This window comes from Pyrenophora tritici-repentis, chromosome 8 (assembly GCF_003171515.1).
Source record: "Pyrenophora tritici-repentis strain M4 chromosome 8, whole genome shotgun sequence".
Taxonomy (NCBI): domain Eukaryota; kingdom Fungi; phylum Ascomycota; class Dothideomycetes; order Pleosporales; family Pleosporaceae; genus Pyrenophora; species Pyrenophora tritici-repentis.
Genome location: NC_089397.1, coordinates 1,300,949 through 1,325,734, shown reverse-complemented (window position 1 = coordinate 1,325,734; position 24,786 = coordinate 1,300,949). Strand labels below are relative to the sequence as shown.

The following is a 24,786-nucleotide window of genomic DNA, read 5'->3' as shown; positions in this document are numbered from 1 at the left end:
CTGCTACTCTTATTGATACAGCATGTGTCAATCTAGAAGTAGGGACGCCCAGTGTTCCTCGCTATTTAGCTGTTTTTACAATCTTCCTGTAACCCGAACGATGTTTGACAATTTCACTGCTTCGCAGAGAAACTTTTAGTCCAGCCGCTGCTTCCATAGCGGCAATCAGAGCTGTGTTGTGCTTCAAGTTGTCAGGTAAAGCATCGAACTGCTGCAAGAAACGCATCTCTTGATAGGTGACCTCTTCATCGCCCCAGGTGTGGGACAGTATAACGTAAGGTGGGAACTGATCATCGGTGAACGTCCGAAATTCTAGTGTCGTCGCGTCTAGGAGGCGCATGTTTGGCTAGGATCGTGGGGTGTACATATAGATATCGATCTCGACGTCGTTAGAATGCACATCTCTCAGTAGTATTGGTTCAAACATTGAAAAGAGACTTACTAAAGCCTCGGCTTTTGGTCTCAAGAGGTGTACAGTTATCCACGAGGGAATACCCGGTGTGAAGGTAGATTCGAGATGTGTCGATCCTTCCCGTCTGCAAGGCTGAATACCAACTGCGTCATAGGTGCTGTCACCAGCAACTACGTCTCCAAAGGATATACCAAGGTATATGGCAAAAAAGATACTGCTCGCGATCTATGGTATTTCGAGCTACATTACAGGACATTGAAGCTAGGTGACTGCGAATAATTACTGTTCGCGTTATCGTGAAGAAGGTAGGACGGATCCAACGCTGTAACCGCTGTGGGTTATAACTGCGCCACATAGCAGCAGTAGCTATACTTACCCGAGCCTCCCATGCAAGCTGTTGTAATCGTCTTCACAGATGAGTAAAAGGACATTAACCCAAAAAAAATTGATTGAGAGGAGTAAGACCGATGTAAAGCATGGACGTTGACCGGCACGGTTTCCAAACTATCCAAAGAGAGCTCAACAGTTTGGCTTTGCGTTACCGACATAGGAACCTCCTCACACGTGAGCACGTGCGCATGCCTTGATGCTTTCCTCCGATGGCAAGAGCATACACAAATCTAGGCATCTGCAACACTGCAACACCAGGACACCCACGCTGTTAGTCAGAATCGGCTTCGTACGCATGCTACTGTCACCACCAGCTCGAACCTGCCGAATCATAGAAGAAAACCCCGGCGTAAAAAGCGCAAAAGCATACACGACTGCAAGTTCCTGGACTCGCTCGATTGTTCGTTCTGACCAAAACGTAAAAAAAAGCTTTCTCGTCATCTTTGACTTTAAAGACTCAGACAAAAACTTTCATACACGCATTCCACTCAAAGAAGGGTACTTTCCGAAGCAAGCAAGAACTGACCCACAGTTATCATTGAATCATACAATCTATCCCACGAACTGTATAACTATAAAATACATCAAACCAAACAATCATTCTATCATTATACTTTCAAGTCATCCAACATTATCCCTGTCTCTAGCCCCTACCTACATATTCATCATAAGAAGACCTCTAACACTCCCCTTCAACACCCACAACCCTCTCACCCCCCAACCGCTCCACTAAACCCCCTCCCCAGCGTATAAACCCCCACCACCGCAACCCTGAACACCGTACTCTCCCCCACCTTACTCGCACTCCTTCCATCACACCTCACCCAGCCCTCCACATCCGTCAACACAGCCCCTTCAGAGCTCGCCGTACCACGACTCTCATCCACCCTCGGCGCCTCAACACCAGGCTCACAACCCACAACGGCTTCGCTCTTAACCGACTGCTGTCCACCATCCGCAGTCGTGCTGATGGGGGATGTAAGCGCTGTTTAAAGTAGGAGCGGTGGAAACACTAGAGTTTCCGCCGCAAAACCCTGCTGCGGCTTCAGCGGCTTTGGCGTTTTGGAAGCTGGGTGTGTTTAACACTGCGGTGACATTGGCAGACGACGCAGTAGCGATGAAAACCCGACCGAGAGCCGAGGAAGACGCTACAGCCGTGCCATCTGAACCAGACTCTGAGGAATTGCTCGTGGCGTTCGTTTGTACACCACCGAGTGCCCTAGTCGCAGTACCAACAGCATCCCCATCAGAATAACTCGTCGCTACCACACGGGCCAGCTGTCCATCTGTTAGCGCCGCAGCGCTATCAACACTCATCCCAGCATCAGCGGTAACATTTTGCGGAGCGCCCGGGTTAAACGCGTTGAATTGCGTATTGTAGCCAATACTATTTGCGTAATTTCCGAGCCAGGAGATTAAAACTCCGGATTCCGCGGCAACTGGGACGGGGATTTCGAAGCCCGAGAAGATTATTTTCGGGGGTGTGGCGGTGGGCGGGGTGCTGGTTTGGATACGGATACCGAAGAGGAGGTTTACGGGGACTGAGAGGGCGGGCAGGGGAAGCGCGGTTGTCGTTGTTGTTGCGAGAAGGAGGAGTGCAGGGAGGTGGAGTTGTGGGACACGCATTGTTGTTGTTTGTGTTGGATGCGGATCACGATGGAGGTTGGGAAGTTCAGGATGTCAGATATCAGATAAATAGATTTATACCACCGCTAACTACGCGCGATGGATATCCACTATACTACCTCCCCCGTCTCCCGTAGTGGCGTCATACCTACACCGTCCCGTCCCCACGATCCTTTGTTCCAAAACCTCACTCGAGAAACACGTCGACGAAGGCTTTACCGACTTACGCTGGGAGCTGTGAACAATCCGTGTGCAGGACCGTGGGCACGTGCGTTCCCCACTGGAGTGTGGGGCCAACTTTCAACGTCGACTGTGGATGTGACTTCATTGACAGCGTGGCCTGTATTCTTGTATGGATGGGTCAAAAGGAATTCTGTGGGCACCTATGATGCGTGGTGGTACGAGCGCGGCGAGATTTTCTCGGATAGAGGGGGTTGTTTTGGTGGAGGGGGCTAGGGTAGTGCGTACCGCCGTTGAAGTTAGTTATCGATTGGCTGGGATGCGCACTTGGATGTTGGATCGAGATATGGGGATCTTGGAGTTTGTGAGGTAGTTGCTGTGTGTGAGGTTCTGGAATAGTGTGGTGGCTGTTTGCTGATGTGAGTATGTGGGAGTTGTGATGTTGCGCTGATACCGCAATCATGTCACTTTTACGATTGATGAAACGATACAGACGAGTTCAAGGGAGGAAAAGGTTAATTTGGATGATAATGAGAGTAAATAGAGGCTGTAGTTCCAGAAATCATGGCATACGTTGCAGATCGAAAATCTTCCATCGAGGATGTGGAGCTCATGTCAAATAGATATCATATCCATTTCATCGGGTGGATATTAGTAGCAGTAAAAGCGTAATGGAACAGAATAGGGGGCATGATCAAGCAAATAAAGGGATACAACTGCACTCGCGATGATTTGCTCCTTAATCGTAAAGTGCTCCATGACCACAGCATGAAGTACTTTCTTATTATTAAATAAAAACGAAGCTTTTGCATCATCGCCATCAGCATTGCGAACACAACTTTTGCAGGTGACACACCAGCAGCTGCACCGCTTTTTTAGCAGCTTCTCCATCAACATGTGTCAGCGTCGCAGAGTCCATAGAAATGCTTGTGTGAACAGCATGTCCCGCCGTTGTCCGCACTTGAAGTGTGGCAAGCGCTCGTCGCACGCCTCTCTCGATCCGGTCCATCATCGGCTCGGGGAGCGTAGCTCGTATCGGCCATTCAATTTTGGCAGCAGCACACACGAGCACTCTGCATATATAGCGAGCGGGGTTGCCAAGTCTCACAAGGGAGCCAGACCTAGCTGCAGGACGATATTGCCGTCGCAAAAATACTGGAGTGGCTGGTGTTGCACGACATTTTCTCTCGAGCGTAGCTAACTCCACACTAAGGGGAGGAGAGTTCTTTTCCCCAGGCTCTATGCCCACCAGCGTTAGACATCCAGTCCGTGCGCTGGGCCAACCCGAAGCGGACTATCGAAAAGTCATTGATGTCATTGCGACACGATTGAAACGTGCTGGACCATCACCGAGAGTGCTCTGGCCGCAAAAAGCGCGGTGAAGGCTTCATGATGTACGTGATTTGGGTGGCTGGTTTATTAGACGGAAAGGGGGCGAGCTTGAGCAGGAACCTTCTTCTACGTCAGTGGAGGTAAATCTGGGGTACATAGCTGTTTGTTGCACGCTCATCGATTTCGGGATGTATCGTACGCTTATTCCGCGGAACCAATTGCTATATCGCGTTTGTGTAACGACAGCTTCCTCACGAATCCCCCTTCGTTCCTTCGCGACCAGTATGCCCTCAAAGACAGACGACAAGTACACCGATCCAGAGCTTCACAACGTGGTCAAGGAGGAGATCCAGGCCAGCGATAAAGGAGGCGCGCCAGGACAGTGGTCTGCTAGAAAGGTGCACAGTATGACTGTGATAGGTTCTACACGTACTAACCTTGTAATGATAGGCGCAAATGATGGCTTCGGAGTACAAGAAACGAGGCGGTGACTACACTACGGAAAAGAAAGACGAAAGCGCAAAACACCTCGACCAATGGACCAAAGAAGAATGGCAAACGAAAGAAGGCAGTGGTAACGCAAAAGACGCCAATGGTCTAGAGCACCGCTATCTGCCAAAGAAAGCTTGGGAGCAGATGGACGACAAGGAAAAAGAAGCGACAGATGCGAAGAAGCAGGAGGGAAGCAAAGAGGGCAAACAACACGTTGAGAACACGTCCAAGGCTGCCGATGCCAAAAAGAATGCCAGTAAAGACACCAATGAGTTTTCCAAGATTGACAAAAAGAGCATCACGGATTGCACTACGCACTGGGACGACCCGGAGCACATGGAAAACAACCAAAAAGAGTACAAGAAGTTCATGGAAGAGAACCGCAAGTCCAAGAGCACGTCGCCGGATGATCGGCCAGGGAAGAAGCGTGGTCAAGGCGCGAATGCGGATCTTCCCAGTAAAAAACAGAAGGGTTCAAGTGAGATCAGCGATGAGCCGACGGCGCCCACCGGAGATAAGACACGCGTGCCGCAGAAGGGCCAGAAAGTGCAATGGCATTCGGCCCCCGGCTATATCAGTGGAGAAGTGGTAGAGGTCTTGTATGAGGAGAAGGAAGTGGACGGAAAGAAGGTCGAGGCGAGCAAGGAGGACCCAAGGCTGGTCTTGAAGACTGACTCGACGGGCAAGATCTGTGTGCACAAGCCCGAAGCTGTGTACTTTGACTAGCCTGGTTGATGGCAGTATCGCACGATTCAGTGCGGAGTAGGTAGCTATGACCAAGTGTTGGTCGTCAAGGAGGACACGGGAGCGGCAGATGCAGTCGCATGTTTTGGAAAACCCGCATCGGTTCACAGGAAGATGATGTAGCACGTAATCTGGGTTGCATACTATCGTCAATAAAACTTAGTTAATGCATCCAAACACTATGTGGTTCGTCACTTGGGTGGCGATTATCGCTAGCGGCAGGACTAGCAGTGGAGTGGTGGGGATGTTTATTGCATCCAAGCATTCACGTCTGAACGTACATGACCAGATTGACGTCGAATAGGAAACGGACGGAGCGGGAATAGGTGTGCTCCACCCGTGTAATCATCCCCAGCTGGCCGGGCACGGGCCATTTGAGGTGCAGACGTAGCGGGCCTGGGCCGCATCAGCGCACGACGGGGAAAGAGAAGAGGTGGATGCGAGAGGGATGTGATTGGGCAGGCTGGGGTGCGGTGCATGTCTTCCCTGGCCGTGTATCCAAGGCGACGCTGCAGGTCCTGACGAGGGGCACATTGTTGTTGTGAATAGTGAGGAGCAAATAAGCAGCAACGGGGTGAGCAGCAGTGTAACGTTGAGCACTTTTGGGTCTGGGAGGGTATGATGTGATGCAGACGCGTTTTGAGACGACCACACCATGGTCGCCCGATGATGATAACGTCCGGATGGCTTAGCTAGCACTGTTCAAGCTTGTCTGGCGTTCGGCAGGCAAGAGGGGCTGATGGTAGGCCCTGAGAATACTAAGGGCTGAGTAGGCTTGCTGCAAGCGTGGTTTTGCAGAATAGTGTTTGCGCCCATGGTTCGTGGTTCGTCTCGTGTCGCCTAAGCTGACGAGAAGTGGGCAACCAAGACGGTCGAGGTTGGCTGCCACGGCAGCGCAGAGTGCAGAGTTGGAGTGTAAGAAGAAGCCATGCACTTGGGCCAGGGATTGCCGGGAGCATGCAGTATGAGTATGCAGTGAGGAGGCATTCTGGGCGGTCAGTGGCTGGGAGAGCTGCGGGCTGAAAACATGACCATGGGCGGGTGGTGAGAAGGATAAGAGATCAGCAACATATCGGCCCTCTGTCGAAGCATGGCGAGTGACGGTGCAGCGTCGCAGACTGGGTGAAACATTGATTGAGGTGGTTCCAGTTCTGGCTTGGGTTTCCAGTTCTCAATTCTGCCGTTGTGATGGCGGTCGGGGAGGGCGCAGGCGTGCGGGGCGCTCGGAGCAGTGAATGGGCCGGCCTCATGCTTAGCCGTGGCCATGACCTCGTCGCACCCACTTAGGCTCCGCCCTGGCACTGGCACGGCTGTTTTCCGTGTGACTTTCACTCGACTGCGACGGCTGCGACGCGTGCTTGCGTACTTGGGTGCCGTGGGGACTTTTGCCAGCTGGATAGCGTGCCGACGACGAGGCCCGCGCTGCTCGGTCCTCGCACGCTTGCAGCTTGCTCTGGGACTGGTTTCTGGTTTTTGCTTGTTGCATCTACGCTTCTGCAGGTGCCCATCGACCTCTCCCTGTCGCCCCGTCCAGCGTCCACGCTTGTGCTGCCGGCTGAGACGCCCATTGTGTGCCCCTCTCCGCCCGACCATCCATCACGTCCCAAAAATATCGTGTCGACTGCTGCCAACTTTGTCCATCACGACACCCCCCCCACGCCACGGCCTGTCGTCGCTCACTACACGTCTCAATCGCTCGCCTCGCACCGCAATGCAGCTTGTCTAGCCTGGTGTGCGGAGGCTAGCCCCCCGTTGTGCGCCCGAGGTCCATCCCCGTAGCAGTCAGCACCGACGTACTTGCTTCGACGACGCGAAGACTTCATCTACACGCCCCGACTCTTCCGGACCGTCGCAACCTTCCACCATGGTCCTGGGAGCCCGCCGATCATAGCCCACTACCTGCCAGCCTTCGGGCAGACGCCCAAATTTGACCAGCGACGGGCAAGAGACCGCGTTTCTGAATGTATACCCAGCAGCCCACTGTAGGCGCAATGGCCGACGACAAGAAGCCCACGACACTCGCCCCGCCTGCCGTCACCGCCCTGAGGCAGGAGGCAGCGGGGTCGACGACGCACCGCCAGAACATGGAGCGTTCCGTCAGCCAGGACATGCGCAACGAGCGAGCAGACCTCAAAGAGGCGGCCGAGCACAGCCTCAACATCATCATGGACCTGGACCTCCAAGGCAAGATCCGCTATGTCAGCCCTTCGTGGACAGATGTCATCGGTACCCTGCCCAAGGAAGTCACTGGACGGCCCGTGCTAGACATGATATGTAGCGGTGTTGATGGCTTCGCCGAGACCATCGAGTCAGTGAGGAAAGATGACTCCCGCAGCCATATCGCCCGTTTTGCCGTGCGACTCGGCCCCCACTCAATACTGCGGAAGCGACGATCCAAGCACGCCGTTGCCGAAGGAAACGAGCTGATGCCAATGTCTCCAACAGACACTTCTGACGACGAGGAGCAGTATCTGAATCTAGAAGCACAGGGCATCATGGTTTACGACCGGACGACTGGAGCCGAGAGCCACGTATGTATACGTATGTGACCACTTTGGACCAATACTGACTCAGACAGACCATGTGGATGGTACGCCCCTCCGTCATTCGTGAGGTGACAATTGACCTTCCAGAGCTTCTCGTCGAGTCTCTCGGTGTAGGAGCAGAAGTGCTAGCCCACTACCTCACCGGCCTCGCAGAGCAAAGTGCCACTGATCCCGGCAACCACGCACCCCCACTGCCCGTCCTTTGTCGAATCTGCGAGCGCCAGATAACGCCCTGGTGGTTCGAGAAGCACTCTGAGCTATGTCTCCAAGAGCACCGCGCCGAAATGGACGTGCAGATGGCCCAAGAAACCCTCGCCGAACACCGCAACGCCATTGTCAAGGTCCTCGATACCCTAGAGTCTCACAGTCAACGCTCTCGGGCTGCCTCCATGGACTCTGTGCAGCCACTGCAACCCGCAGAGTACAAGGGTCTGATTATCCATTCGACATCGACACCAACATCGGGCACACCTTCTGGACGAAACTCGCCGGCATCTCCGCCATCGAGATCCCGCGAACGCTCTGAGCGCGGAGCTGGGTTTGGTCACCATCGTGCGCGATCATTTGCTGTTCGACGGCCTCTAGCACGCATCGTTGAGTTAGTGCTAGACTTGTGCGACACGGCTTTGGAAATTAACACACCGGCAATCAAGGACACCGGTCGCGGTCAGGCAGCCACCGAGGTTCGCACGCAATCTCCGCAGTCAGAAAACCGTATATCGCAAGTCCTGCAATGGCAGTCACCCACAACAGGCTCGGTCGACCACACAGAAGGCCTCAAACTTCTATGTGAAGACACCAGCAAACTTGCCAAAGCCAAAATCGACGCCGTCACTCGCCACAGGCGGGTTCTTGAGTATTCCGAACGTCTACGCATCGAATTTGACATCTTGGTTCAGGAATGCATCGAGGCCGCCATCCTCAAAGCTGCCCGCATCGCTGCAGGCGAAGACAGTTCGTCGGAAGACGAGCAACCCGAAGAAGAAGAAGAGGAATTACCCTCAGACGTTCACGATACAGACACAGCCACAGGCGAGGAAGCCATGTTCCCCGGGTCTTTTGATGCCCCTTCTACAATCGTTCAAGCTTATCGCAATCAATCAGAAATTTCCCTACCAGCACGAGTCGGACGTCGGGAATCCTCTGTCGCAGGCTCAAATCGTTCTAGCAGCCCGAAAGGAGGATGCCAAACACCACGGTCGCACGCAGGTGCTATTAGCATAGCACCCCAAAGCAAGCGTCAATCTATGCATTTCGAAAGCGATACCGGTGCTGATAGTGATACCAGCATGCGATCTTCAGTTCTGTCCGGTCCTAGGCGAGCCGACTCACCTGCGGCCTCTGACGTCGGCTTAAGTAGGGTAGCCAGTTCGCGGGAACGCAAGCGAAAGAGTTTGATTCTCCCCAGTGTCATGTCTAGTCGACAACACTCACCCGCTCGTTCCATGGTGCCTCCACCATCTTCACCACTTCGGACGACGAAGCCACGTCTTCCCAGTGGTATTGAGGGTGTACAGTCACCGATCATGTCACCAGTTCTACCCACAACAGAATTTTCTTCACCTGCGATGGCACATGCTTTGGGTCACCATCACCGTAGGCAGTCATCTACTGCTGGCTCCGATGGCCCGAGACCCATCTCCCCTCGTTTGATTCCCACCACTCAGCCGCAACCCCGCGCTGTTCCGCCATCAATCAAAGACTTTGAGATCATCAAGCCAATCAGCAAAGGTGCTTTTGGTAGCGTCTATCTCGCAAAGAAGAAATCTACAGGAGAGTACTATGCCATTAAAGTGTTGAAAAAGGCGGACATGGTTGCAAAGAACCAAGTCACCAACGTCAAGGCAGAGCGAGCCATCATGATGTGGCAGGGCGAGAGCGACTTTGTTGCCAAGCTTTACTGGACATTTTCAAGCAAGGACTATCTATATCTGGTCATGGAATATCTGAACGGTGGAGATTGTGCTTCGCTAATCAAAGTCCTTGGTGCGTTGCCAGAAGACTGGGCGAAAAAGTACCTCGCCGAGGTTGTCCTTGGTGTGGAGCATCTCCATAGTCGGAGCATTGTTCACCGTGATCTCAAGCCTGACAACCTCTTAATTGACGGTAAAGGTCATTTGAAGCTGACCGATTTTGGACTGTCGCGCATGGGTATGATCGGTCGACAAAAGCGTGCACTCAAATCATCAGTTGAACCTGCGCCGGATCTGCTCAAGACTGGCCCCTTCCATCGCGCCATCTCAGTTGGATCTTCTCGTTCTGCGTCATTTGATCTCAACCACTCGCCTACAAATACGCCTTCCATGACGCCTGCTCTTGCTGGTGACATTGGCCAACCCTCGTACTTTAGCTTGAACCGAGACAATTCGCAGCAAGGTCGCGAGCCTTCAAGGCGAGCATCAGGAACTCGGAGCGACAGCCAAGACAGCGATGCGCTACAAGCCATGTTCCGTCGCTTCTCAATAGCGGATGATGCGTTCAGCCATCCTCGTGGAAGATCGCCCATAGAAGAAGAGGCATTCAGTGATGATGGCTCACCAGATCTGTTCCCTGCACCTAATTCCATGAGCCAGTCTAGTGTAGCTCAAAATGGCGCCTTTCCTTCATCGTCAGTAATGCCGCCTCCGCCAATGACCCTGTTCGATCCAGAAGACAACGATCGGAAGTTCGTTGGTACTCCTGATTATTTAGCACCGGAGACGATTGCTGGTAATGGCCAAGACGAAGTCAGCGATTGGTGGTCTCTGGGATGCATTTTGTTTGAATCTTTGTATGGCTACCCTCCATTCCACGCAGACACACCAGACGAGGTGTTTCAGAACATTCTTGCGCGAAAGATCGATTGGCCCGAGGATGACGATGATGTGTATGACATCTCGGACGAGGCAAAGGACCTTATGAACCGCCTGATGTGTTCTGACCCCGCCGAGCGACTTGGTGCCAACAAAGACGACAAATTTGCTAGTGGCGGCGAAGAAATCAGAAACCATCCGTGGTTTGCAGGTATGAACTGGGATACGTTGCGCGATGATGAAGCTTCTTTCATCCCTGCGCCAGAGAACCCTGAAGACACAGAGTATTTTGACGCTAGAGGAGCTGCCATGGCCAACTTCAGCCCCGAGTTTGAGGACCAAGCAACTACACCGGCTGGCACTCCGAGTGCTGATTACCCTGATCGACCACACGATGCTCTATCTCGAGTAAGGTCCCAAGTAACTGTGTCAACCATGAAGCGTGGCCTGATACCTCTTCACATCCCAGCTCATGTACGTGAGGGTAGATCACGGAGGCTCAGTGAGCCCATGGCGGCCGATGATTTCGGTAACTTTAGTTACAAGAATCTGCCAGTCTTAGAGAAAGCCAACAAAGACGTTATCCAGAAGCTGCGTGCAGAGGCAATGCTTCCACAGAACAAACCCGCGCCTCCACTCCAGTCACCCAATATCACATCGCCTGGACCTTCACTGGAGACCAGTCCAATGCTACCTGGTCCACTAAAGCGTACGCTTTCTACGAACCGAGCTACTGGACGGCCATCATCTCCCTCCATCAGTGGGCCACATTCTTCTCCAAGTCGTGGCTCGCAGCCATCCTCCCCGTTGCTTGTACAGTTTAGCACAGGACAGCACCATGATCGGCGAAAGACGTCTAGTAGCTCGTCTACCTTGTCCCACTCAACGAGCAATCCATCTTCGCTGCAACCTGGGAACTTCTTTGACCCTTCGCGCATGTCAGGACTACGACCTTCTCCAGATGTCATCTCACCGATCAAGCTTTCCAAGATGCCCTCGACACCATCTGGAACTGTATCCGGGACCACTCAGGAGAAAGCGACTCCCGAGAAGCGCCAATCGTCGGGCCAGACAGCATCTACCTCACCTCGCTCTCGATCACAAACACTTGGATCCCAAGAGGAAGACGTTGTGCGGGATGTTCTACCAGGGCACTACAAGCGTCGAAGCCAGGTACTGGATGTCTCGCCGTCATCATCAGATACTGAAGATTCTCGTGCCAAGGCCCTGCTTCGCGTGCAGCGACGCAGACAGAGCTCTCGAAGACTTTCACAAATCAGCTTCGGGGACGGTCCTTTCTTCCGGCCCCTGGATGTTTTGATTTGCGAAGACCATCCAGTGTCACGTCTTGTCATGGAGAAGCTGCTCGAAAAGTTGCGCTGCCGCACGTTGACTGTCACCAATGGATCTGAAGCTATACGTTATGCTATGGGAGAAGTCAAGTTCGATGTGATCATGATGGAATTCCGGCTGCCTCAAGTCAACGGTGCAGACGTTGCTCGCATGATTCGCGATACCAAGAACGCCAATACCCACACTCCAATCGTCGCTGTCACGGGATACCTCAAGGAGCTCCAAGCGCCCCACTATTTCGACGCACTCATCGAAAAGCCCCCTACTGTTGCTAAACTTACAGACACGCTAAGTAGGTTGTGTCAGTGGAAAGCACCGCCACCAAACTGGACGCCGAGTCAAATGTATCCGTCCATGATGCCGTCTGGACTCCGACAAGAGTCTTCGCGTCAGGAGGACAGCCCCACATCCAACTCTTCTGGCTTCCCACCCGTACCCTCTGGTAGTTACCGAGGGTCTAGCCGCGAGGACTCAATTAGCTCTAGCTTCTTCGGGGACAATGAGAGTCGCGCAAGCGAGGATATGCCTGTACGCATCCACAACGCAGACGATTGGCGCGAGAGGGCCATCGCCAGAGCCATGACCAACCTGGGCATCGCGGATGATGCAGCCAAAGCGGATCCCAAGTCTGCTGTACCCAATCGTAGTGGTGCACCTGACCTACCCCACGGGGACTCCGCACCAGCCGTTCTCGAGCAGGCAACGATCCGCCGACAAAGATCGTCAGAGCAAGTGGGCGCGAAGCGTCGCATATTAGAGACGCGGAAACACGAATCCGCGGAGTCTGGTGATGACGAGGATGATGAGTTGGGACATGCTACTGTCCGAGCTAAAAGTCCCAAAACGCGGCCCAAGTCGACCTCGAAGCTTGGCATCGAGATGATGCGAACGAACAGCAGAGGCAGCGTCATCTCTTTTGAAGACTTTGGTCAGCCAGACTCAACGCTTCCTTCATCCCCTCCTCCCATGATTACAGAGGATCGCGCAGCGGAAGAATACGAAGGCAGTCTCGGTACGCCCGCCGTTGCACCCATGTCACTTACACCGCCGGTGATTTTTCCCGAACAGCCTGGTGATGACGTAACCGACTTTGTCATGGAAACACCAAGGGCGCAAAGGGATGCAACCCCAGATCCAGATCCTACACCCAAAGCAAAGACTATCGGTAGGACATACGCCACAGTCGCTGCTTCTGCTGCCACAACTCCGGATCCTGATCCTACGCCCAGGGCGAATAGCGCCAACGAGTAACCAGGCCGCGATAGCGTCTCTCTCATTTGGCAACCCGTTTTTCAGTAAATTGTTCATCTGACGTTCGAAAGTTTGAAATGATACGTGCGCGTGCGCGTCTATGTACGCGGCACGTATGTGTTCCGTTCTGTGGTTTTGCTTTCAACCTTTCTTTTTCTCAAATCGGGCAGCATCGGTGTTGGCAGGTGTTTCTAATGGGTAGTGCACCGTGAAACAACAAGCCCCCTCTTTGTATCTTTAACTTGCTATCTACCTCTCTCTCTCTTTTTTTTTTCAAACCCTCTCACGCTTTAGGCTGGCGCGCCCGTGATGGACGTACTGCCCACGATAGCAGATCTTGTTTATATCATCACCATCAGTTCAAAACAAACTTTTTTTTTGCAGAGACCTTGTACCTCTCTCTCTTTTCACTCTTTTGGGACCTACGTGGTATTGCTTGCTTTGGGAGTGAGTGTTAGAGGTGAAAAGGCCTCAGTGGCTGCGGGGTTCGGCGGTGGAAGGTTTTTATTTGTCTGGTAACTTGTTCTAGTCCTGGACATATCTCACTCCTTTCCTTGGTCTTGGTTCTACTGCTGTTCGTTTACCCAGTCCAGACGAAGTGCTCGTTGGGTTCTTTTTTATCGACACAGATTGTTCACTCGCTTTGATCTAGTGGTACGTGTGCGTAGGTACTCTGGTTAGCGGGGTAGTTGTAGGACTAAATTGCACAAGTGTCTTACTGTTTGTTACTTTACGCTGATTGCATGAGTGGTGTGATGCAGTGTCTTTCAGATTCTTTGAACTTTTAGCCAATCTTGCTTACGTCCGCCCTGTCCAGGGTGGGAGTTCTAGCTATGTAATCACTCTTGATATTCCCTTTATCCCCGCCATCTGTCCTTGATCGCAGTACATGGTATATTCCCAACACCCATCCCTATCCGAACAAGACCTCTGCAAATGCAGTGGATATGTATCGTGTACGAGAAAAGAAAAGTAGAGATGATAATGCCTAAACGCAGCAACCGCGTCCACCAAAACGCCCGCTAAATACAGACATGTACACATAGCTACCACAACAATGACACCAGATGATTAGAAATATGAAAACAATATAACTATGACGCAGCCCCCACAGGTTCCTCCGTACCACAGACCTACTGTGGCAACAGAGTCCCAGCCTGTATGACGAATTGATCGCCTGGGGGTCTCGGATTCTTGCCTACGCCAACGTAGAATTCGCAACGGAATTTCAAACACTCCGTACCGCGACCGTCCTGGTAGACTTGCACGATGTCGCCCGTGTGCAGGTGACCAAAGCGTGCCCGGCCGTTCTCGTCTTTTTGTCGGAGGTGCTTGCCGTTGATGTAAATGCCGTGGGTCGCGCACGTCCAGATTCCGACTTTCAAGTTATCGAAGCTGGTCCAGTCTACGCCTGGCTGGGACAATTGATCTCCGTCTGGTGTGTAAAAGAAGATGATCAATGCCGTCTTCGGAACTCGTATATCGCGACTGTTTTCGTATACTACTGTGTTTCCGGGCAAGCGTCCCCAGGAAGTCCTGCTCTGGTCGATGTTGATCGTTAGGTTGGGCAGAAAGGAATCCGGCGTCGCGATGAGCTTGCCTAGTCGCCGAGGTGGCGGACGAATATCAAGCTCGACGGGAATTGGGACAACCTCTGCAGCGGGAGAGGATGCTGCCGCCGCACTGGACGAGACTGAGCGCGTACTCGCCTCCGATGCTGTCGTGTCCGGATACGCCGATGCTCCGCTCACTGCGTCCTGGCCCATGGATACAAAGTCAAATCCACTCACTCTAGATGCGTACTCTAGATTATGAGTATTGGGATCCATTGGGTCGTAGTAGTACGACGGAGTGAGAGGGAGGTTGATCTGGCGGTTCATTCCAGAAGGTCTCGCCCTCGGGGTCGGCTCGCTGACTTGGCTGAACTCTTTTGATGATTGGCCCAAGGAACTGTGCTGAACCACCTCCGGTGTCTTCGGAGTCGCTGGCATCGCCGGACTCTGCGTCCTTGATATAGGCGAGTGCGGCGAGGTCATGTTCAGGTCCCGTACCAAAGACTCTGTGCCGAGGAGGCTTGTCGACGAGCTGCCGCGTTCCAACTGCGCGGGGGCTGTGAATGGTCCCAGGTACTCAGACTCAGCTGCAGACTGGTTATAGTCTGCAGCTCCGTCATTCTGGGGCATTTCGACCGACTCTTCTTGCGACAGAGCATTGTTGGCATGGGCATTCAGAATGCCTGAGCTCTGCAGTGCAGACTGGCCAATCTCACCAAACAGACGGGCTTGCCTTGGTGTCGGCATCACCCTGAAACTCTCGTCGTTGACGAGGTGCGACGAAGTAAATGAAGGCTCCACGCTGGAATCGTCGCGACCCCGCAACTGATGCCGTGGATACCGAGGGTCGGCGCGGACACGCTTTGGCTTTCGCTCTCCGACAAACTGCATCATTTCTTCGTCGCCAAGGATGTCATCCTCTACGTCCGAGTTTTGTATCTCTGCTTCATCCTCCTCTTGGATGCTGAGCTGTGATAGTTCTTGCTCAGCATGCTCAGACTCGTCTTCCTCAACGATGGACTGCAGTGTTGGATCAGCGGGGATTGTTGCCCCGTCCTTGAGCCATGGATGACTCAGACACTCACGGTCAGTCGGTCGCTCCGCCGGGTCGACACGAAGCATGCGCATCAGAAGGTCGATGCAAAGATCCGACACACCAGCTTTGCGGAGAGGTGCGGGGTTCAGGGTGGTGTCCATGATATTGTGGTACATGGCCTCGCCTGTGGCATCTGCGACGCCCTTGAAAGGGGGCTCACCACAGAGCGCATACCACAGTACACCTCCAAATGACCAGATGTCCACAGATGAGCTGTACGAATGGTAGACTTTCGCGCCACGTCGTCGCTTTGTTCCCTTGGATTGTCCGTTGAAATCGGGGAATACTTCGGGAGCGCAGTACAGCAACGTGCCGCAGAATGTCTTCAAGAAAGTCTCCTCGTGCTTAACTACCTTGGACAATCCAAAATCGGAGAGCTTGACGGTGAAAGGGTCCAAATCGGCGACGAGGATGTTGTCTGGCTTTATATCGCGGTGAGTGATCTTAGCCCGGTGGAGATAGTCAAGGGCACTCAGGATCTGCTGAGCCATTGTCCTCGCGATGGGTTCCTTCATCTTGCCAACCTGATTCAAGTAACCTTGTAGGTCACCGTTCCGGACATACTCCATGATGATGTACAGGTAATCACCCTGATCGTGGTATTCAGTGAACTCTACGATGTTCGGGTGTCGCAGTCCCTGCATGATCTTCATCTCGTTGTCGATCTTCTTGTCAAGCATGCCGTTCTTCATGAACCGCCGCTTTTCGAGCTCCTTAGCAGCATGCAGCTTTCCGGTCATCTTCGTGGCAAGCTGGTAGACGGTGGCAAAGGCGCCTTTTCCAATCTGGCCAATGATATTGTAGCAGACGCCACCATCCCACTTCATGGCCGGCCCGCCAAACTGTTGGGTGACGCGCTGCACCATCTTGCTCTGTTCCTCACCGATGCCCGGGTTGCATTCATTGATAAAGTCTCGCAAGTTTCCTCGGAAGCGTTCCAAGTAGGCAACCCTGGAGGGCACCCGCACGATGAACTTGATCATCTCGGCATCGTTGGCGTTCTGGATATAGATGATTGATCCTGAGCTTAGCATTCGGATCTTCGGCAGGCCAGGGACCTTGCACTTTAGCAGAGCGTCGTCGACAAATGTACCGTTCGTCGACATGTCCTCAATCATCAACAAGCCGTCTACATTGATGTAGATCCGGAAGTGCTGGTTGCTGATTCGCTTTCCGGAGTCTTGGCCGAAGATGATATCAGAGCTCTGGTGGTTGCGTCCAAAGATGAACCCAAGATGCTTGAACTTGAGCTTGTTTGCGGAAGAGAGACGAAGAGCGAGGTCGGCGCCTGCACGTGAGCTGGGAACTGTTCGCTCTGCGGGAGGGTTCAAGATGAACGTCTCTTGTTCTTCGGGATCTGTGACGGAGCCACTTATCGAATCCAGAGAGTTCCTGAACAGTACGTGTTCAGGTCGGTACCTCGCTGATTGCTCAACGATTCTGATGGCAGTGGGTGTAGCCGGGTGTAAGATAACGAGGACATCTGCGATATCGCCCTCGTTGAGGCCGGAGTTGTTCCTGCCTAGGCGGCGCGGGTCGAGAACCTGCTGGGTGGCAGGCTGGGTCTGTTGAGAGGGTTCAGCTTCCATCTTGACAAAGTGAAAGTCTCTTTCTGTTGTGGTGTGTTTTCGGTTGGAAAGGTTCGGGTCAGATGGGAGGTTCGTTCGTAGTAGTCGTTCGCAGGAGTTGAGAGTCGTGAGGAAGTGTGGTGATTTCTGGGTTCAAGTTGGTGGGAATTGGGCCATATAAGTAGTCGAAGGGAACGCTGGTGGTCCTTGCGTCGCTATCGCGCAATTCGAATGGAGGGTCACTTGGGCAGAGTAAATACACGATCCTGGACCGTGCGCTCGAGGGCGACCACCTAGAGGGGTATTGCGCGCAATCTCAGGTTGGCCCCGCAGGGAAAATGTACGTCGCAAGTTGCTTAGTGTGACAGTTCCTCTACGTTTACCAACCCAATGGGATGTAGCGCGGCCTCTCCGTTTGCACGGAAGGCACGATGTTGTTGTTGTTTCCTGGACCCTTGGATGCGATGCGCTTCTTCGCCACCAAATTCGCAAATTGCAGCCCGGCTGAGAGGTCAGGCGCGCTTGATATTCATGCGGCTATTGCCGATAACGGGCGGTTTGTTTATAATCTTGTATTCTCAGCTGATTCGGGCCCAATAACATGTGTAGATCCGGTACGCGACTTCGAAAGCGGGGGATGACGTAATATATAGCACAGCGACGCGCAGAGAGATAACAGCGTATAGGTAAACGTGGAAATGAGGGCTATTGGCTTGTTGCGCGTACGCAAGACAGAGCAAAGGCGTGGGACGAGAGAGGATGCAGAGGGTTGCCCTAGGAACAGGCTCTACGGCTATTTGTCAGCGCAAACGTACTTGGCGACACATAACAATTGTGCGGTTGCAATTGAGACGATAACAACGCACCTTTGCTAGCAGAACCAGAGCGAAGACCTAAGACGAGGGCAGATGAGGGAGAAGAAGATGACCGTCCCAAATGTTGCGAGCCGTGAGACATTGCAAGCGGCCCGCGCGCACCCCGCGATTGGCTGACCGTGCCAATTAGTGGGGGTGCCCCTGGCAAGGCAGCAGCGGCACGTGTTTTCGCGTTAGTGTGGAAAGACGCGTCAAGGACCGCCGGAGCCCCCCTATTAGCGCGCCTGCATGGCCCCGGCTTTCCCGAGGTCAGCAACAACGCTACAACTACGCGATACTAGCTCGTAGATACGGGAAATGTTTCTTTCTATGACATAACACAAACTCTTCTGTCATGTGGAAATCCTTGATCGCACACACTGTATGGTCTTAGTCATTCACGAAGCTCATGGCTAGGATGCGGTATATGTTCAGTCCTCCTATAATGGGTCTCTCTATATCAGCATTATCCACTCAACATGGTCCTGGTCTTTTTTGTTCCCGTCCATCCTCTCGTGCAGATAGCAATCGCCAACAATCTCATATTTCAACATCTCTGTCTTTGAAAAATTCTGTTTGCGCTGCCGCAACACAAATGGCGTCAAGCCACCCGTCAGGATGTATATGGCGTCTCCAACCGCAGTTCCTGCTGGCGCCAACCCCAGAGTTCCCGAGCTTACAATCATCCGCCGTGAGAGTGTCGCTGCGCGTATGGATTCCTCAACGATCTGCGAGAATCCCACTATTTCCAGTAAATCCATCTGAACATCTGAACCGTAATGCTCCCTCAACTTTCCCAGTGCCTTGACAAATAGGTCCCTCCATGGCGCTTCTTTACGAGGGTGAGCTGATCCCGGAGTTGGACTGCTTGAGAAGATGAAGTAATTTTCCGGTGTTTCGTAGAGTGCGTCGTAGATCATGCGAAAAGTGATCTCCTTGATATTATCTGACAAAACATCACATGCATCCTGCACGAAGCGGGGGGAAAAGTCAGCGGAGATATCCTCGGCATCTAAAGAGCTCAGATGCGTGGCGTTTGGCCATAACGTAAACAGATCCGCCCACATTATCGCCTCTTTTGACCAAAACCTTGGATCATTTGGTTTTATCAAAAATGGTGATAAACGCGAGAAATTCGCCCACCATATGAACATGAGTTCATCGGTGAACTGCGTTCTCCTTCGGAAATTTGACTGCTGAGAGTAGTATACGATGTCTGCACACAACACTCTCCATAGATCATGAGGAATGACACTTCTCATGCCAGACCCTGAATCCACTGCGTTCAACATATCCCACCATTTTCTAAGTGTCCTCTGGTTGTATTCTGCATCGTCTCCCCACATAACATCGCCAACATGCTGAACAGTTCCGATACGCGTAGCCCTTAACTTCAGCGCGTCTTGGTCGATTGGTAAGACCGAAAGGCGTGTAGCTTTGTCTGGAGATGCATTGTAAAGTTCCAGGGCTTCCGCGTTGTATGTGTAGATAGACCTTCCTGGTGCACCCCAGTCAGGAACCCAAGATGGCAAATCATCTCGAAACTTTCTTCCCAGCTCAGTACTGAAGAGAGAAAGGTCCTCGGTGGCGTATATTGACTCCACTGTTACTTTACGGAAGACTTCAACTTCGCTCAACGAATAGTCTGGTACCAATGCTCTGCCTTCCTCAGTCCGAGCCATACCAAGAAGGGCATAGACTTTGTCTCGAGGATCCGAAGCCTTCCTGTCACGGAAGGCTATGAGCAAATCCAGTAGTAAAGGAGGTTGCATCCTCTCAGCGCTGTCGTGGATATTTTGTTTGTGTGTCTGTTGTGCGCTACGAAGATCGTCAATGGAAATGATCATATCGAAACTATATTCCAAGACTGCCAGCTCATCCCGTGGCATGAACTTGATATCATGATTGCAGCATGTCTTGCTGTGCCTCACATACTCACGGGCCGCGATTGCAAACATTGTCCATGGTGCAGAGATCGTTCCGTAAACGACGACGACTCGAGGCGGAGCTGCTATCTCCTGTACAACCCATATCCGAGTCCACCATGGTGTGAATGGAGCATGCGTGAATCTTCTCAAAGTCTCCAATAAGTTCAGTCGATCCTGAGTTTTTCGTCGGTCTGTTGTGAGTATCTCTGGTGCATTACCAAAAGCCGAAGTCTCGTGTGGATGACCACCTCGGCTTAATTCTTGGAAGAGTAAGAAAATGTCGTATATGCCTGGCTTGCGTCTCGATCGTAGGGTTACCACCCGGGGCACAGTAACTTCGTCAAAGTACAGAACTGGCGGCGGCTCAGTCAACGCAACAGCGGTGTCGTCTAAGTTGTTCCCTAGGTACACTATACACTCTGTACATTCTGCATAGATTCGTCCCATGAGCTTGACTTGATGTGTTCTCTCGCCGACATTCTTTTGGTCAATACATCTAATTGCGAGATGCACCATGGTTAGAGACGTCCACGATGCCCAAACAGGTACGTTACGTACAGCGCGTCAATCCATAGGGTCAATCCATCTCGATACTTCTCTCGTAGATGCCTCAGTGCACTCTCAAGGTTAATGGTCACCGAGTAAGTACGGTTATTGAGTCGTATAGGTCGCGTGATATGAGCGGAGCCCCACACGTAAGACAGGGCCCGATAGCGAGCAGTTCCAAGGTCGGCGTTGATTAGTTCGCAGAGGATTGGATCTTTCCATCTGCCAGGCAGTAGGTTTACGAGCCTGATACCATTGGCCTGGAGCGGTGCCCCAGGGTATATGGTCTCCCCCGTTCGTCCTCGCGCGCTATCTGGTGAGAGAAACATGTTCGGGCGCAAAAATATCGGTGATGGAGAAACATGGGTGGAAAATGGAAGAATGTCTCTGTAGGATTTTGCTTGGCGAGGTTGGTGCTGCACGTACTGCCCCGCATTGCTTCAAGCACAGCCTAGTGAAGGCTTTCGACTACCAGTCTGAACTAGCAATATGGCCACCCATCGGCTAACAGCGATGTGATCAGAGGATATGCGTGGGCTGAGTCGTGAACAACCAGTAGCGTCATTTTGTATTTTGGCCATTTTTGGACACGTCGTCATTTCGTGTACAGGTGGACGATAGATGTAATTGATTTGTTCGCTAGACGGAGAAATAATACGAGTGCTGATGAAGTTGTGTACGCACTCATGTGTTTTACCCGATGCGGCTTAGGCTTGCTGAGTTACGGAAGTGACATCTGGCTCCAACCAGGATACAACAAGTCCGCAATCAGCTCCACGTCGCATGCCTCAATTCCTTCACCACCTCTCGTAGCATTCGGTTTCAACCATGAGGGGTATATGGGCGCTTCCGGCCGTCTTGCGCATTGCGCTCGCTAGCCAACATGCATTCAGCGTCTTTGACGACTTGCTCGCTTTCCCTCAAGTATGACGCCGTACCAAGTGACTGATGACACTGTGCTGATGCGATTTCTAGTATGAGGTCTTGTGGCCGGATACGTTCGTGACAGAAAACGATGCGACAGCCCTTCTCTCCCACGCATCGCCTAGCTCGAGTTCGGCGACGGCAGGGTCGCAGGAAACCCAGGAACTTTCGAAGCGCGATAAGCCAGCGGCGGATATACCACCCGCAGATGATGCACTCGAGCAGACATATGAAGCAATCGTATTACACGGACAGCGATATCTATGCAGCATACCAACGATACCAGAGAAAACCCTGCAAAACAGCACCACCTCTGCTGCAGAAGCCAAGGCTGAAGAGGAGAAGGAGCTTATGCGAGCGACGGATCGAGGATGGGAGCTTCTTGAGGGTATGCGGGGTAACTGCATATACTACCTAAGCGGCTGGTGGAGCTATAGCTTCTGCTACAAGGACGAGGTCAAGCAGTTCCACCAGCTGCCGCCGGGTCGTGGCGTCCCTATTTACCCCCCAGTGGAAGACACGAGCGTGCATAGCTTTGTGCTTGGGAGATATCCCAAGGAAGAGAAGAACAAGAAAGGCGACGCGCGTAAGACGCTCGGAAGCGAACAGGGCAGCAAGGAGACTTTCGATGATGAGGATCATGTAAAGGACGACGACGAAGAGAAGGGCCTGGAAGTTCCCAGGTTAGAAACAAAGGGTTCAAGCAGATACATGGTGCAACGTCTGTCCGACGGCACAGAGTGCGATTTGACAGGCAGGCCCCGCAAGATTGATGTTCAGGTATGTGTCGCACCCAATTCCATAACGCTCTCAATGCTGACACGTCCTTCAGTTCCATTGCAACCCACAGTCCGCCGATCGAATTGCTATGATCAAGGAGACGAGCACCTGCTCCTACCTCATGATTGTTGACACACCACGCCTCTGCAACGATGTCGCCTTTACCCCACCGCAAGAGAACCTTGCACACCCCATTACCTGCAAACCCGTCATACCAGAGTCCGAAGTCGATTCGTGGACGGCTGCGCAGGCCTCCGCCAAGATAGCGGCAGCTGAGCGCCTCATCGCCACCGAGAATGCCGATGACGTCAACACCAACCCCATACGCGACGCGACTGATGGCCTTGAGGGCACTACGAAGCGCGGGCCCATCATCGGCGGGATCGAAGTCGGTGCCAAGACGCTTGTTGGTACCGAAGGCAAGGTCATCGAAAAGTCTGTCGTGGTCGGTGGTGGAAAGGAAACCTTCATTGCCACGGTAGCCAGCAGCGATGGTAAACAAATGTCCAAGGAGGAGATGAAGAAGTTCAACATTGCCGATCCCAAGGATGTAGAGACATTCAAGGTCAACCTGAAGAAGCTGGCTGGCAAGAAGGGGTGGAAGTTAGTTCTGGTTGACACACCACACGGCAGGGAATTCCGAGGTATTATTGATACCGACGAACAGGTTGGCGAGAAGACGAAGAAAAAGACTACGAAGAGCAAGGATGATGATGGTGCAGGTATGGGGAAAGAGAGGGAGAGGGAGCAGGCTGATGAAAAGGGCGAAGAGGAAGAGGCTCAGGAAGGGAGTGAGGAGGTATACAAAGATGAGCTGTAGTGTTGGTTCAAGGGTATAGCTTTGCATCGAATTATGTCCACTTTCAAACGGTCATTTGAGCCTACATCTCTACTAATCAACATCGCTGCTCAGACATGCTCCTCACATGAGACCTGAGTATCCATTTTTCAAGTCCATACATCCAGCAAAATGACAGCAATCTCCACCCCATTTTTAGTTGATTCTTTCTGCGGTCAAAATACCGCTGACTGTACTTGGTTTTTACACGTTGCTTTCTCCGCTCAGTTTTATGAACACATTCAGAGGGGCTACACTATGAACCTAACTACAAACAACTGAGAATAACGGCCCATATCCGAATCCCGGGTTCCTTTTACCGCAGCAGTCTCACACACATGCATCGCTCTCTACATGCATACGCCCACATATGTCTATCCACAAGCACTTTTCATGCTGAGGTTGAAAGTTCGCTTTTCCAGCAACATCGGAAAGGGTTGTTATGATTTTTAGTTTTGATCCTCGTGTTGGCGTTGCAGAACATCATGACTAGTAGTATTAGTTTTTGAGTAGTGTATTGTCACGGAGACGTCATGTTCGGAGAAAGCTCGAGTTTTTTAGAAGAAGAAGAAGAAGCAGAAGCAGAAGGAACATTCGGTACATTCCAATTCATTTTGGAACATGTGTCGGTGATAGTGTTATTTTGGACTTTTTCCTTTAGTTGCGGGGGTGTTTTTTAGAATTCAGCATAGGTTTTAGGTAAATGAGAGAGAGTGTGTGTGTGGTTTGAGGGGAAGAGGAGGAAGAGGAGAGAAACATGGGATTGGGATACATCCTCTTGAACAGTGCATCCAGCACACATTCGTCCTTTACTCCTGACTTTTTCACTCGAGCGACGGGCATTTTCGATTCCATCGTCGTCTTTTATTGAGAGTGGGGAAATAGATTGCAGTGGCGTCACAAGCACACATACCATTATTGGACTTTTTATTTTCGTTGAGGGACAGCGGTCATGTCAGCTTGGTCTTTCTACTTTTTTAGAAGATGAGGAAGAAAGTGAGGTAGAAAAGTAGGAAAAACGGGGAAGACTGGATTTTCATATAAGGGACGGTGATCTTTTTATTATCTTTTGAATCGCAGGAGGAGAACAGGCGGAGACATTCAACGAGGTCCTCGGTTATCATGTCAAATTTTTGGTCGCGGAGAAAACATATCATTGTGAGCGCGCTGATTTTAGGAATTTTGAGAAAGTAAGGTAAAGAAGTAACCAAGAAGAGGAGAGAAAGTCAAGAGTTTATATGCGCAAGCTCGTATGCGCTAAGTAATTTTAAGTCTAGTAGAAACAGTGCCGGGAGACGGAGGCATGGATATTGATGTTTTCGACTTTTGACATATTGTTTGTAAAAAGCCAGTTAGATCGAGTTTGAGACTTTTGCTTCTCAAATCCAGACATGACTCAATCCGATCCGTGTTTCGATCTGGAGATTTGAAGTTTTATGGTGGCAGAGACAATCATAGCAAGAAGAGAGGGATCTTTTTGGCAGGTGTAGTAAATACACGGAGAGGAGAAGCAGAGTCCATGAGATGCTTCATGCGGGTTTTACAGACACATCAGTCCCAGGTGTTTTCTAAGATATTTTG

General features: G+C 52.0%; 7 protein-coding genes across 7 annotated transcripts; 3 read left to right on the top strand and 4 right to left on the bottom strand.

Moving 5' to 3' along the window:
• Nucleotides 1-61: 61 nt before the first annotated feature.
• Nucleotides 62-340, bottom strand: PtrM4_139480 (uncharacterized protein; the record flags this gene model as incomplete). The annotated part of the gene is made up of 1 exon (XM_066109427.1): nucleotides 62-340. The coding sequence occupies one exon, from the start codon at nucleotides 338-340 to the stop codon at nucleotides 62-64; it is 279 nt and encodes a 92-aa protein (XP_065960349.1).
• A 1,395-nt stretch (nucleotides 341-1,735) lies between these two features.
• On the bottom strand, nucleotides 1,736-2,428 carry PtrM4_139470 (uncharacterized protein; the record flags this gene model as incomplete). The annotated part of the gene is made up of 1 exon (XM_001938019.2): nucleotides 1,736-2,428. One exon carries the CDS (start codon nucleotides 2,426-2,428, stop codon nucleotides 1,736-1,738), a length of 693 nt encoding a protein of 230 aa, XP_001938054.2.
• A 1,796-nt stretch (nucleotides 2,429-4,224) lies between these two features.
• Nucleotides 4,225-5,158, top strand: PtrM4_139460 (metal-dependent membrane protease; the record flags this gene model as incomplete). The annotated part of the gene is made up of 2 exons (XM_001938020.1): nucleotides 4,225-4,338; nucleotides 4,391-5,158. 2 exons carry the CDS (start codon nucleotides 4,225-4,227, stop codon nucleotides 5,156-5,158), a joined length of 882 nt encoding a protein of 293 aa, XP_001938055.1.
• A 2,009-nt stretch (nucleotides 5,159-7,167) lies between these two features.
• On the top strand, nucleotides 7,168-13,118 carry PtrM4_139450 (SPS1, Serine-threonine protein kinase; the record flags this gene model as incomplete). Its single annotated transcript, XM_066109426.1, has 2 exons — nucleotides 7,168-7,707; nucleotides 7,755-13,118. 2 exons carry the CDS (start codon nucleotides 7,168-7,170, stop codon nucleotides 13,116-13,118), a joined length of 5,904 nt encoding a protein of 1,967 aa, XP_065960348.1.
• Nucleotides 13,119-14,251: 1,133 nt separating this feature from the next.
• On the bottom strand, nucleotides 14,252-17,356 carry PtrM4_139440 (SPS1, Serine-threonine protein kinase; the record flags this gene model as incomplete). The annotated part of the gene is made up of 1 exon (XM_001938023.2): nucleotides 14,252-17,356. The coding sequence occupies one exon, from the start codon at nucleotides 17,354-17,356 to the stop codon at nucleotides 14,252-14,254; it is 3,105 nt and encodes a 1,034-aa protein (XP_001938058.1).
• A 1,288-nt stretch (nucleotides 17,357-18,644) lies between these two features.
• Nucleotides 18,645-20,992, bottom strand: PtrM4_139430 (HET domain containing protein; the record flags this gene model as incomplete). Its single annotated transcript, XM_001938024.2, has 2 exons — nucleotides 18,645-20,613; nucleotides 20,676-20,992. The coding sequence occupies 2 exons, from the start codon at nucleotides 20,990-20,992 to the stop codon at nucleotides 18,645-18,647; spliced, it is 2,286 nt and encodes a 761-aa protein (XP_001938059.2).
• A 499-nt stretch (nucleotides 20,993-21,491) lies between these two features.
• Nucleotides 21,492-23,187, top strand: PtrM4_139420 (PRKCSH domain containing protein; the record flags this gene model as incomplete). The annotated part of the gene is made up of 3 exons (XM_001938025.1): nucleotides 21,492-21,587; nucleotides 21,639-22,367; nucleotides 22,420-23,187. The coding sequence occupies 3 exons, from the start codon at nucleotides 21,492-21,494 to the stop codon at nucleotides 23,185-23,187; spliced, it is 1,593 nt and encodes a 530-aa protein (XP_001938060.1).
• Between the last annotated feature and the right edge of the window lie 1,599 nt (nucleotides 23,188-24,786).